The sequence below is a fragment of the Mustela putorius genome, unplaced genomic scaffold (genome assembly GCF_011764305.1).
Source record: "Mustela putorius furo isolate JIRA1106 unplaced genomic scaffold, ASM1176430v1.1 tig00000577_pilon_pilon_pilon, whole genome shotgun sequence".
Taxonomy (NCBI): domain Eukaryota; kingdom Metazoa; phylum Chordata; class Mammalia; order Carnivora; family Mustelidae; genus Mustela; species Mustela putorius.
In genome coordinates this window covers 5416991-5431520 of record NW_025421421.1, presented here as the reverse complement: position 1 = coordinate 5431520, position 14530 = coordinate 5416991, and the positions used below count along the sequence as shown (strand labels likewise).

Genomic DNA, 14530 nt, shown 5'->3' with positions numbered 1-14530 from the left:
TATTGATTGGAGCCCAAAAGTTCTCAAACAGTAGAGAATCTGAAACAAATACTTTTTCCATTTAAAAATAAACACAAGCCTACTAACCTACACAGACTGCATTGGTTTCTGGAATAGATAATGAAATCCTGTGTTTCAGTAGGATCCAGTAAGCCCTCCCTCCTTTTAGATAAGAAATATAATGAAAATAAGACCAGTAATAAGAGCTGGTATTCATTGGCCATTTGTTGTAAGCCAGGGATCACGCTCAGCATTGACCCTGTTTTAATCATTTCATTTTATCAACCACCTGAGGAGATATGTGCTTTTCTTTCATCTATTTTATTAATGAAGAAACCAAGGCTTAAAGATATAAATAACTCGCCCAAGGTCACAAGACTCATAAGGAACAGATAAGAAAACCAGAATTTAACTCCTGGTCTGACTTCTAATGACTTAGAAACCTAACTACATTAAGTTCTGAGCCTGTTTCTCATTCTCAAGTAGCAGATGAAATTTGTAAGGGAACAGACTTACCCTCGGAAGGGAGGGGAACATCTGTGGCTTATGAAAATATGGATTTACTGTGCTGGTATTGATGTAGCTACCATGAGAAAGAGTTTGGTTTTCTGCAGTCAAGAAATAGAGCATGACAGAGCTAGACCAAATTTTGAGTGGCCAAACATGCCTAGGAAAGTATGTCCAAACTTGTAGAATTGTCGTATTTGTTCATTCCTGAGTAACTTCCTTATACCAAGAGGAGGTACACACACACACACACACACACACACACACACACACACACACAGTTCAAGAGGAGTGAATAGATCTTATGTGAAATTTTGTCCTAATTACTGCAGGATTCTCTCTCCACTGATAGCATTTACATGAAATGTTTTTTTTTCAGGGTCAAAAGAACAATATTCTCTGAAGGGTTGATCTCACATGACTGGGATATGGATTACACTTTTCCCAAATGTTTTTGATATTGTTTATCTCAATAGGTATTTGAAGAAATTAGCACATTGACCCTGTTATTTTACAGATGTTATTGCTTAGTTCAAACTAGGTTGATTTTAGTTAGTTGTTTTTTTTTTTAAGTGGGAGTATATTTAAAGCCCAGACTCTAAAATGTTAAATATTACAGGAAACAGGTAGATACAAGAACAATTATGAAGTCGATGCATGTAGTTCTGAAGTTTGGAGAGAGCCTGGTAACATTAGCTTTTTTCATTCATTCACTAGCTAAAGCCCACCAGAAGTTTCTACCATAGATGTGGATAAGTAACTTGGAAGAATAGTAGAAGTGGGGAGGGGGCTATTAGTCTAGAATAGATTGTGTTGCCCATTTATTTCCCACCCTACCCCCCATTGTGTGAGGTAAGGGAATTTCTAGTGTATATACCTGTACCTTTTTTAAAAACCTATTTTTTATTTCCATCATGTGTAGCATTTGCCTTCCTCCTAGGCAACAAACTGTAACGCGGTTGTGTCCTTGGCTCTTTCCTTCCTTAGCATTTCGTTTTCCAAGCCCTTTGTGGAACGTAAAGGGTCCTAATGTCTCTTTCCCCCACAACCGTCCTAGTTTATTTTTCCTTATGGCCAGTGTTGTGGGACTGGGAAGCAGATAAAACAGTCGTGCCCAAGTCAGATAAGATGCTTAAAAATAAAAGATACCATGAGCTGCAATTAGGCAGTGCCCAAGGGTCCAAGTAATCTCCTTTCCTGTAATAGCTGTGCTTTACCCAAATGAGAATTTCCACATATGAAGTGTGTGGTAGAAAAACTGCCCACTTACTCAAGCTTTCTCTCAGATTCAAAATAACATTAAAATGGGAATCACCATAGTTTTCTTATATCATATTTGTACAAACACATGTTTACATGTTTACCTTTTTGCCTTTTCCTGAGGCTCTCTTTCAGTCTTCAGATCTTATCGGTGTTTTTTTTTTTTTTTTAAGATTTTATTCATTTATTTGACAGAGGGGACATAGGCATAAGCAGGGGGAGCAGCAGGCTGAGGGAGAGGGAGAAGCAGACTCCCCACTGAGCAGGAAGCCTGATTCAGGGCTCGATTCCTGGACCCTGGGATCATGACCCCAGCTGGAGGCAGACGCCCAACTGACTGAGCTACCCAGGCATCCCTTATTGGTGATTAATTTAAAGAGAGATGGGACTTCTGAACTCATGTGATTTATTGCCATTTTTTGCCTAGCATCTGGATGATGGCTTGGTCTTCCTTGATACTTGCTTTGCAGTTTTAAAGAGGGTTAAAGAGAGTTTCATTGCATATTGAAAATGCAACAAGTGAAATGAAGCATGGAAGACATTTACAATGGTGTTGTCTCTTCGTTTTAGATGGTAAGGTTGAGGTTACGAAAGAAGGTGTGAAGCTCTGCACCATGGGTCCAGGGAAGGTGTTCGGCGAGCTGGCGATTCTTTACAACTGTACCCGGACAGCGACCGTCAAAAGTAAGACTGTTTTCTTATTTTGCCAATACTTTGATATCTTTTGCCTTGGACCTTTGAGATACTGATCACCATGCCTCTGGATCTCATCTTCGTGATTTCGTGAATCAATATTTTAATTCTTACCGTGCGCTGTGGTTGATATATTGGTTTGCCCTTGTCAGGGAGGGTTAACAATCTGTTCTGCAGAACTTAAATTTTATCACTGACTCACGGAAGTTGTTCTTTTAACTTAGACTTCTTATCGATGATGATTTGCAATATGTTACAACTTTATAAACGGAATAGCGGCGGAGACCTTCCCTTTTCTGCCTTTAAAGTCTCATGCTAATACTTAAGGAAGTTATACAAATCTGTCTATTCTGGGTTACATTCTCCCATAAACTCCATGTGTTCATTCAGTGGTTTAGAAAAAATTTAAAGGAGAAATGTCCTTCATCTCATTCAAACATCATTGAGCGAGATACTGAATTCTAAAATCGTGTCGGAGGATATTCTTGTCTTCAGCTGTTCATCAAGCTGTATATTATAGTATTTTTCTTTTCTACTGATTGAGCTTATTTTAAATCGGGGCAATAAAGCAGCTTGTTTCCCTAATTTTACATGTATGTGTATATATGATTTCTCCAGCAACTTTTATTACTCAGTAGAAACAGCTGCAATCCTTGCGGGGTGGGGAAGTGGTTGTTTTAAGTACTCCTTCCCGACTCTGGCGGGGGAATGAGCATGTAACAAACAGAGCTGAATGCAAAAGCCAACAGTGGAAGGTCCATTGCATCTTTCAGCAGCTGTATTTCATGTTGGGAAATGATCTTCTGACCCATAATCCTGTAGATGATGGCAATCACAAATCATTTTGATTAGGTTTTGTTATTAAAAAAAAAAATTCCTTTTGGCAGAAATGACAGGTTATCAATTAGTTTTAGCTGGATGCCTTTGAATGTTTTGTATATCGGGGTTCTTTTTCTCCGAAGTGTGGCTTTTGGATACCAATATGACTCTGAACCTTGGGTTGTAAACACGTGGCCAGCCAGCATCCCAGAAGTTGTCCTTTGTGCCTTGTTAGTGAATCACCTTTTTACTCATTACCCTGGGACCTCAGTTGCTATTGGGGCACCTCTAGGATGAGTTCTACTTGACATTTGAGTCTTGATCTTTGAAAGCACAAAACTCTTTTGAATGACCGGCCCCACCTGGTTTTTATTTTATGTGATCACTTAATTACACAGCTCAAAGAAGAACGAAGCCCCGTGAAGCGTAACAGAAGCTGCCACAACTTGAACTCCCGTAAAAAGTGCCTTCAGTAAGAGAAAGAATAATCGTGACACTATTAAGTGAAACAGATTATGCGATCAGGCTGCATTTTTCTGAGAAATACATTCCTTGTAGGTCAGAAGGCCAGAATAACACATCTTGATTAAAACAGGCTTTCTCAGAATTGCAAATAGTGAATTGTGCATATTTTAAAATATTTCAGCCTTGTATACTGCTCATTTAATCCTAATGAAAAACCATGATTCCAGAAAGGTCAACAGTTGGTAATAACATGTGCTTCATCTGTTGAAGCTTCGAGTTATTAAAGAAATATTTTAATGAATATTGCAGCAAAGATTTTTTTTTTATGAGCTGATTGCTTTGCTTTGTGAAATTTATTAGGTTCATATAAAATGGTGCTCATCTGCTGTAGCTATCGGACTCATGTTTGATAAATTTAAACGCACACTTTGGATCTCATTCAGTGAGACGGAAGTAGGTGTTGAATGCAAATTATAATCCTAACCATTTGGGGGACGTCAGAACATCTACGTCAAGGAAAATGAGTAATGGAGCGTGTTCTTAACAAAGACACAGAAAAGGCGCCTGTGCACGAGTGTGTGTGTGTGTGTGTGTGTGTGTGTGTTCAGAGTACCTACTTAAGATGTGGAGGCTGTATTGAGAAAAGAACCTAAGCTTGGTGGAGTGCAGACCCATCTTTGCATTTATAGATGCTCAGAGGTTTCTGCAGGAGTAGGGAGTAATATCTATTACCAAGATACTCTGAATGTCTTGTAAAGAACTATAAGGTGTGAATAATGGATTATTTCTTATTCAGGACCTTTTGTCCTGTCTCCTACACTATCCAGGGAGATTACACCTGTGACCATGATCCTTAAGTACTGCTTTAAATTTATGTTTAAATTAAACTTTCCAGCTGATCACTGCATAATTCTGATTAGATTCCATTAGGAATGCTACTTGTACCAAATGACTACAGAATATAATACACTCCCGCCACGCGCCGCCCCCCACCCCCCGCCGTGCTATCTTACTCATTATGTGTGCTATTTCAAAATGTCCTTATTTGGCTTTTTATATCCAGTCATTTCTCAGGATTCAGGATTTTGTTGACTCTTGTCCATTTCTTAACTGTCATTTCGCCAGTCATGACTGTTTAGAGTAACTTGTGAAATGGATTCAGCCACTTGGGTGTAATAGTCTAAGTCCTAGGAGACTGCCCGTCCTACTGGATGGCTTGTGTGTCCTGCCTCTTTCTTTTCACTTACATAGGTTGTGACCCTCTTTCTCTCAACATTATCTACTTTATTTCATCATCCCTCTCTCCTTTCTTTCCCCCTCGTCAGCCTGAAAGCCGCGGAGCATTTTAATGCATTTTTAATCTCAGAGTGGTAACTAAATCCTGGGTGACATTCAAGAGCTCCTCAATGTATATGAGTCATTTCGTGTTCAAAAGAGCACTTTTTTTGAAATTGTATCAGGCCATGAATAAATAAATCTCAGTGACTTCCTGCTAGCAAAGCTGATTCTATTACCTGTGGGATTTTTTTTTTTTAAACTTGGGGTATTAAAAAAGTTGTTTTCTTATTAAAGTTATAGATTGATCGATGATGTGAAATAGGATACACTTGTTCATAATGCTTCGACAGAAAGAGTCTCCATAGTCGTTTGAAACAAGTCCTTCACTTTTTCATCTGGGAGGGATCAGCTGGCATTCCTCTGGAAGTAAATGAATATATACCACTGATTATGATGGCAACACTGGGAAAGCGAACCGATAGCACCAAGAATAACTATTTTAAAATTGAAACCATAATGACTCGAAAGAAAACCTCATACAATGGTGTAGGAAATCTATATTCGGAATCTATTTTTATCTTATAAAACAGCACCATTGATTTTTTTTCCCCTTAGAGGAATGAATATATCTAAATACATAAAAGTAACATTTTGTGGGAACCAAGTGTCACAAATGTCTTGAGGTTCTTCTAAACACCTGCAAGTTTTCTTGGGCTGTCTTTGAACATGGCCACTTGGATGGCCCAGCCCATCACATACCCTCCAGATGCCACAGGGAGGAAAAAAATGTATCTGATTTCCACAACACCAAACAACGTCTCCACGAGTGTTTGAATTTCACATTTTATCTAAATGTTTTGGGATTGCGTAGCCGAAAGAGTTTTACTATCCGTTTTGAAGCCCCACAAAGGGTAGGGACTTCTGATCCATCCAGTAAGAACTCTTGCTTCCTCAACTCCCATACTGAATTGGAAGCATGCTACTGTCCTCTCTTCCTAAAAGGTCGTTTCTGGTGGAGGTTCCAGTGTTCACTAGCCTCACAGCGAGGGCAGCATCAGCTTACTGCGTCTATGCCCAGGGCTCTTAAAATCACACACACACACACACACACACACACACACACACAGAAACATTGAAGTTGCTGGAAACCTAAAAAGAGAATGGAAAGGCATTTGCCTCATGATGAGTGAGGAATCCAGTGACCCATGCCTGGCATGTGAGTTTGCAAGGACATTTATGCTGTCGTCTCGTTTTACCTGAATTCCCCACAAACAGGTCTCACAACTACATAGGGATTTTTCTTTTTCCTTTTTTTTTTTTTTTTGAGGTTGATTTCTATGCCTCTTTGCTCCCAACTACAGTTGTACATGAATTGGGGGTATTTTTGCTTGAAGATACGAAATTGACGTCTGTTCCTCCTACTTTGAGTGTCTAGATCACAAATTTCCCAACCTTAAGTGGTGTGTTCTTCAAACAGTTTCATTCAAATAGACTCTAATAAAACCCAGACCTTTCCTTTGTAGGAAAACCTCTCAATACCAGCATTGAGTTGAAATGATAGAAAATTATCTGCAAAATTTGTCTGGTGAGAGGGGTGGTGTGAGACCTTAATGAACTGAGTTGAGCAAAATATCTAAATAATTATTTTTCTTAGATTATTTATAGTAAGTATTTCAACATTCCTCAGATACTAAAATACTCGCATTCTAACATAAAAGAGCCTAAACATTCTACGAGAAGTCCATTCTGCAGGAAAGTGATGACTTCAGTAACATCTGCTAAAAATATCTTTCTGCCTTCACTTTTTAATACTTTCAAGTTTACCTAAGCTTTCCTAGGATATTTGTATGGGGGAAAGTTGACTAATTAAGATATTTCAGTCTGTTATAGTTATTTTAAGAACAAAGATCTAAGGTTTGGATTTATCAGTTTATTTTTGGATTTTTAAAATAAATCTGAGTCTATGCGATAAAATGGCTTGTACATTCCTGCGTCGCTTTGTTTCAAACCTGTTACTGAACTTGATTGAGAAGAATCTGTCAGTGGTCCAAAAAAGAAAACACAAAACAAAAACCGCTAAAGAATGGGGAAAAGAAATTTAAAGATTTAAGTCACATTTCTTGCTCAAATACCTGTGTCCTCTAGAAGTAATTCTTCGAATGAAAACAGTACCTTTTATCAATGAAGGCACAGAAGAAACAATGCATATTTTATTAATAAAAAGGAGTTCTAGATCAAGCTCTTCTAGTGTCTATGAACTTTAAGTATGACAGCAATAGAATGAAGCTGTAAGCAGTTAGACATGTTTGAAGAAGTATCATTGTTTATTTCCATAAAGCATCATTTATGATGAAGTTACATTCACTAGTGGAAATCTGCCTGTACCAACGTTTGTTCTATATGCGGTTATTACCTGGGGATTTAATGAGCAGCACAGACCAGGGACTGTCACTTTCCCTGTGCCACAGCACGGAAAGTGCAGGAGATAAGCAGGCTAATAAGAATGTCTCCATTCTGCATTCGAGGCCAATTAAAAAGATGCAAGCTTTGCATTCTCCTAGTCTAACACATGCCTTCTCCCAAGAATCCTGAAAGGAAAGGAGAAACAAAGTAAATTCAGGTTGATGATGACTAGAAATTGGACCCCAATTACAGAAGAACAATCCAGAAAAACAGCCTGGGAGTTGTCATCCTGGACAACGAAACAGTGTCTGTCCCCATCCTGGGGAAATAGGCACCGTTGTTTGGTGAGTTAGACAATATTCCTTTTAGTAAAATGTTCTTATCACATTTGTCTATTAGAGAATACTGTGGAATTAGTAACTTAAATCCAGTTATGTAATCCCTGGAAAATACATTTCTTTATTAAAGGAATCAATTCACTAGGAAACCATGATGCTGCATAACAGACTAACAAACACATATACAAAAGCTATTTCATCTCCTTTCTATAGTAAGTGAAATAAAAGTGAATTTCAGAGAAGAGGAAAACAGTAAACTACACTTTTTTGTTGTTGTTTTTAAGGTTTTATTCTTTTGTTTGTTTGTTTGTTTGACAGACAGAGATCACAAGTAGGCAGAGAGACAGGGAAGTAGGCTCCCTGCTGAGCAGAGAACCCCATGTGGGGTGGGGCTCCATCCCAGGACCCTGAGATCATGACCTGAACAGAGGCAGAGGCTTTAACCCACTGAGCCACCCAGGTGCCCCTTAAGGTTTTATTCTTAAGTAACCTCTTCACCCAACAGGGGGGTCCCAAATTTACAACCCTGAGATAAAGAGTTGCATGCTCTGAGGGCTGAGCCTGCCCAGGTGCCCCTACAATGTTTTTCTTTTGTAGGTTGAATTTTTCTCTGGTCTAATGGGAATTGTTATAATTGGAATTTATTTGATTTATATTTATCTACCTCCAAAAAATGATTGAGTTCAGTATTGATGAGGCTCAGTTGATAGGCATTTGTTGGCCTTGTTTTTGGGGGGAGAAAGGGAATACCTCTCATCAAAGGAGGGCCATACGACTTAATTCCTTCTCATGGCTAGATAAATTATGCTCCCTCTCTCCTTTAATTAATTAATTAATTCTCTACATCAAGAGAATAGTCAGGCTTTAACTGATGGGATATTATTTTTTAAGGTTCCAGATAATTTAATAGTAAATGTAAGGATGGGCAAGGAAGCCTGATTTATTTTTTACTTTTTTTTTTTAAATCTTTTTATGTATTCGACAGAGAGAAAGATCACAAGTAGGCAGAGAGGCAGGGAGAGAGAGAGGGGGAAGCAGGCTCCCTGTTGAGCAGAGAGCCCGACTCGGGACTCAATCCTAGGACCCTGAGATCATGACCTGAGCTGAAGGCAGAGGCTTTAACCCCCTGAGCCACCCAGGTACCCCTGTTTTTTAACCTTTTATTTTTTATTATTTTTTAAAGTAGCTTCTTTACTCTTAGAGAATTTTCTGCAAGGGAATGCATCATAAAAAGCTCCCACCAGGGGTGCCTGGCTGGCTCAGTTAATAGAGCATGATGAGTTCAGGGTCATGAGCTAAAGTCCCACGTTGGGCATAGAGCTTATGTTAAAAAATAAATAACTGAAACTGATATAGTCAAAAAGAGAAAAGAAAAAAGAAAAGGTCTCACAGGATGTAAAGGTTGTTTATGTTTTGGGATACTGTGCCTTAATTTACTCAAGAATTTGCTAAGAGGTAATTAGAAAACACAGTAGTAATGTAGGTCAGTACTATATGTTATATAATTACTATTATTTTTGAAAGGAAACATTCTTATCCGTAAATTATGATAGGTACTTAAAAGGAGCAACAAGTGAAAGCAGAGAACCTCTGAAGGCTGTGGGTGATGTTTTCAGCTCCGCGCCTCTGGCTGTGGTGTGGTGTTGCCCCCAGTTCATTGCTGAAGCAACTGGGTTTAAGCGTCCGGTAGTTGTGTGTTTAGATGGAGGTGTGTGACTATGACACAGCTTTGCTCTGCTCCTGTCATAAGCTTTTACATTTTTTTAAAAGATTTTACTTATTAATTTATTTGTCAGAGAGCACAAGCAGGGGGAGCAGCAGGGAGAGGGAGAAGCAGGCTCCCCGCTGAGCCCCATGCGGGACTTGACCCCAGGACCCCGGGATCATGACCTGAGCTGAAGGCAGCCGCTTAATGACTGAGCCACCCAGGCGTCCCTCCCATTGTGTTTAAACACAAACGCATCCACAGGACTATTTCCACTGAACTAAAGCTTCAGGCTTTATTTCCACAAAAAAATGTCGCAGCATGTTATAATTGTGGGGTTTTAAATTTTTTAAACTGGAACATATGGACCCACATTCAGTACATCTGTTACAAAAGGATGAATCCTGTGATATAATGAAGAGAGGGTCATAGGCTTAAAGCCTTAGAGACCCATAACAAACAATCTGAACCAGTTGTGGGATGTAGTTTTTGTAGTATAAAATACTTGAGTGTCTCATGCGATGAACCTGTACAACATTTAAGACATCACTAAGTAGTCACATGTCTCTTTTATGGAATATATCAGTCTGTGAATTTCTTTAAAGTAAGAATTGCAAAAATTTAAACAGCAATTGAAAAACAGTTAATAAAGGATGTTCTCATTTTATTTTTCTTTTACGTAACAAATCTATGAAAAGAAAGAACAGGAGTTGTGAAAAACACATTTACTCTTGATTTCCCTAGAGGAAAAACAGTCTCACAATTTCCTGGTTGATCTTAACATCCCTCTCTTCTTTCGGGAAGCTTTTTGTTGACTGGCTACGTTTCTAAGTAATCATGCAAGCAGGGGCCGCTGATCTACACCCTGCAGGTGCTTAATTTATATTAACCTTCAAACAACACACTCTTCCCTGCATTGAATTGCCAACACTGAAGTATTAGGAAGAAAAATGACAGACACTATAATAATTACTATTATTCTGGGCATCATTCTAGGGTTTTTTTTTCCCCCCTCATTATTTTATTGCTGCCATGCAGAGATATTTAAAAGATACTTAAGATATTTAGGTTGTGTTTTTCTTTTGAAGAGCGAAACACAACATTAGTAGAAGACTACCAGCATTGCGCCAATATTAACATATTCTTTTGAAGAATAGTGAGAAGTAAAATTAAAAGAAGAGCAAGCTGAGAGGCAAGGAAAAATTTAAAAAATCATGGAGTGCTGGGCTGTGTTGTTCATAAGAACGGCTTCTGGACTTATTGAATCTGAAGGCTAAGATGTTGGTAGGAAAACAACAAAAAAAGAGTTTCTTTTGATTTTTTGTTGTTCTTTCTTGAAGTCATGAATGTAGTTTGGATTAGGTGAAAACAAACGTAGATGGGCGTTTTTAAAGAATAAGGGGTTTGGAGATATCTGAATAAGTAGAGTGTATTTCCTTGTTGGGTTACATCTAATCCATTGGACCAAGAGCAGAGAAGGTCCTACATAGTCCGTGAAGGTGGTCACTGATCAAATTTACGGTGAAAGGCTCCGCAGTGCTAGGTGGTTACTGATCTCTTAATGTCTCATAATTAGAAGATGAGGAAGATGTGGGGAGTTGCTTGGAACTAAGACACGTACATTTCTGAGGTCTGGTGTGTGGGTTGCTCATTTCTGCCCGGGTCTGAAGGAACTGAGTTTTTATTGTGAAGGTAGCAGTAGATCCTAGAAATTAGTGCCCGCTGCTCAGAAAGGCAGGGAGGAGAGGGCTGGGAAAGGTAGAGGCTTAGGAAGCCTGATGGTGTCTTCTGCAGCTAAGCGTTCTTTACGCCTTGTTTTCCCTCAAGGATAGTCCTCTGACAGGATGTACTTGATGCCCTCATAATTCCTCCCACTTGTAATAAGGCAACTTTTTATTGACTTGAAAGCATTGTTGTCTGTAAGTTTTCTGAACGGGATCCAACAGGATTGTGCAAACTATCTTCATGGCTGAATTCTTTTTTTGTTTTCCTTCTAAAGCAAAATCACATTGAGTGCTTTTGTGTACGGAGTTTATATGAATAGGTTTTGCTGATTACAGATGGGGGAACAGTCTCTAGGCACCCTGTCTAGTACCCCCTTACTCTTCCAGGTTCTTACTCTTATCCCTGGGGTCAGCATTTATAAAGGTTTTTGGGGGGATGGGGAGTTCAGATAACACAGCTCTAGTTAATTCCAAGGGCCTTTTGCATACCTAAGTAGTGGTAGTTCTTGATAAACTATCTTCATATCTCCATGTACTTATGATACAGTTTTGGAATGTTGGTGAGGTCTGGAGCCGATGGCCAAGATAGAACTCTTGAGACATCTTTGGTGCAAAAAAAGGTGGTTTTATTAAAGGGCAGGGACAGGACCCGTGGGCAGCAGCTGCTGCACTGGGATGGAGAGGGGTGACTGATTATATCCTTTCGCCATTGCCATTACCCAGAAAAGTTGTGCAGATGTCCACTTTGAATGAAGTGGTCCACGAAACCCTAACACAGATAGGGATGTTGGGGCTGTGAGGAGATCGCTCTTCTTTTAGGGGCAAGCCTTTGTACGGTGCAAAAGCAAAGAGTATCTGTGTTGTCTGAGCCAACTTGTCCTCCTTCCCTCCTGGGCTGACTTCTCAAGACGACCATGAGAAATGGGTGTGTTTCTGGTATGTGAGCACAGCCCCGAGTGGGCACCTAGAGCATCAAGGTCTCGGACAAATGAACAGTAGATATCTAACTATTGGACATGCCTTTAAAATGTCAATTATCTTCCAAAGTAATATTTCAGACAAATGACACCTGGAATTTTTATCTTAAGATGTAGCCTAAAACTTCAAGACTTCTGGTGTCCCATTAGTTTGTCCCCTTTGAATGCCTCCAGAGAGAACATGAATCTTTTCTCTATGTACCGTGTTCTTTCTGGATAAAGATGCTGTTGGTGGCCACAGTTACAAGAATGATTGAAATCCTTCGTCTTCTCCACCCCCCGCTTTCCCCGCACACCCTGACAGATTCAAGCTCCTTATTTCCCCTGCCTAAACCTTGGCCTTTCATCTGTATCTGAATTTAGCAATTCTTGGTTTCCCTAAAGTTAGTTGTCCCGAGTTGTAGAAATTACTCCTATTTACTGCCTTTCACTGTCATTTAGTACTTTAAGGCAGAAATCTAGCAGTTTACATGGAATTTACCACTGGCATGCATCCAACCCTGTTTTCCATGAAGCTTGAGCATAACATGAAGCGGAATGGGCTGCGGAAAACAAAAAAAAGGAAGGACCCTCTAATGCGATATGGCCCAAACTATGTGCAACACAAAATGTATTCTGGGAAGTTCTAAGATGATCGAGATATACAGAGTTTCTGAAATGGGAAACATCTTCTGAAGCTCAAATCTGAGTTTGGGAGACACATGAGATGTCAAGAATTAGCTCCCTTTGTATGTCATTAGGTTTTAGATAAATAAACGTGGAAGGGAAGTGTAGGGGCTTGGAGACCTTTTAAAAACAGATCAGGACACTTGAAGAGTCAAAGGTTTGAAAAGGCAGGAGAAGAAAATACTGAATGAGAACTCTGGTCTTTTATTTACTGATTCTCTTAATCTTCTACTTACGCTTACTGGTTTTCAACCAGAATGGCTCAGCCAAAAACAATAGTAAATAATTATAAAACCAGGAGGTCTCTTTTTCTGTATTGATTTTTCCCCCCATTATGCCCTTGAATTAATTGAACATGCCTTAAAATTTTTTTAAATATTTTTTGATCATAACAATGGTTAGAAAATAAGTACCTATAAAGACTTTTTTTTAAGGTTTTTATTTATTTGAGAGAGAGAGATCACAAGTAGGCAAAGAGGCAGGCAGAGAGAGGGGGAAGCAGTCTCCCCATTGAGCAGAGAGCCTGATGCGGGACTCAATCCCAGGACCCCGAGATCATGACCCGAGCCAAAGGCAGAGGCTTTAACCAACACTGAGCCACCCATAGGCGCCCACCTATAAAAAGATTTGTAAAAAATCTTTTTATCTCCCCCTACCCGGAAAGAATACTTTCTGAATGTTTTGCACTTTCTTCTTTCCCTTCCCTGGGTGTTTGAAAAGGAAAGATCTCACTGCACTTTCCAGTGAACACGGTCATTTCTGAAAGTTGATTATGTGTTGATAATCGCTGTAGGGTTCTGTCCTTCTTAAGGTCAGGTGGGTCCAGGTGGTTGGATTTTGTTTTCAATTTTCTCTTTGAGCTTTTCAGCCGTGTGGTAACAGGATTGTGCCCTTTATTCGAGTCCTTGTTTCCCGGTGTTTTCCTTTTGGGTGTTTGCTATTAAAAAGTGGTTTCTTCTCTGCTCTTGATGTGCCATTCTTCTTGGTCCATGCAGCTTGATAACAGGAACGGGAATAGTAATACTTCGCACTCACGGGCACTGTGAATCAGAAGCTGTTACGCATGCCCTTTGTTTTTTTTTTTTTTTTAAGATTTTATTTATTTGACAGAGAGAGATCACAAGCAGGCAGAGATGCAGGCAGAGAGAGAGGAGGAAGCAGGCTCCCCGCTGAGCAGAGAGCCCGATGCGGGACTCGATCCCAGGACCCTGAGACCACGACCCGAGCCGAAGGCAGCGGCTTAACCCACCGAGCCACCCAGGCGCCCACGCATGCCCTTTGTTAACAGATCTAATTACACCAGAATAGCAGGGAGTGTGAGAGGTTGGGGTCTTTTTACAGGTGTGTTGATCTATAATATGCTGGTTGGCTTGGCCCATCTTCAGTTTTAAGCTGGGGCATCTCAACCAGGTTGTTCCCAATTTTTACGACAACATGCTGGCATTTTTGTTTTATGACTTAGACGTTTGACTGAGTTGAGTCACCGATAGCTTAAAATGGGTGGAATCATTATGTTGATTGATTTTAATTGCTCAGCAGAATCATTTTAAAAAAAAATGTTGGCGAGTTTGATTTATTGACAGCGATGACATTAATGTCTCAGGCATTCGTTATGTAGGCTCTGGGTTTCTCTACCAGATGAGCTGGGAAGTCATATAGATAGATGGTATTTTGGGGGAGGGAAGTTGGACGGCT

General features: G+C 39.7%; 1 protein-coding gene across 2 annotated transcripts in view; it reads left to right on the top strand.

Annotated features, from left to right (window-relative positions):
• Positions 1-14530, top strand: part of PRKG1 (protein kinase cGMP-dependent 1) — a 1258123-nt gene that overhangs the window by 462421 nt on the left and 781172 nt on the right. For both annotated transcript variants that reach the window (XM_004764104.3, XM_004764102.3), the window contains exon 3: positions 2338-2451. In XM_004764104.3, the coding sequence (XP_004764161.1) occupies positions 2338-2451 (114 nt within the window). The remainder of the gene's footprint in view (positions 1-2337; positions 2452-14530) is intronic.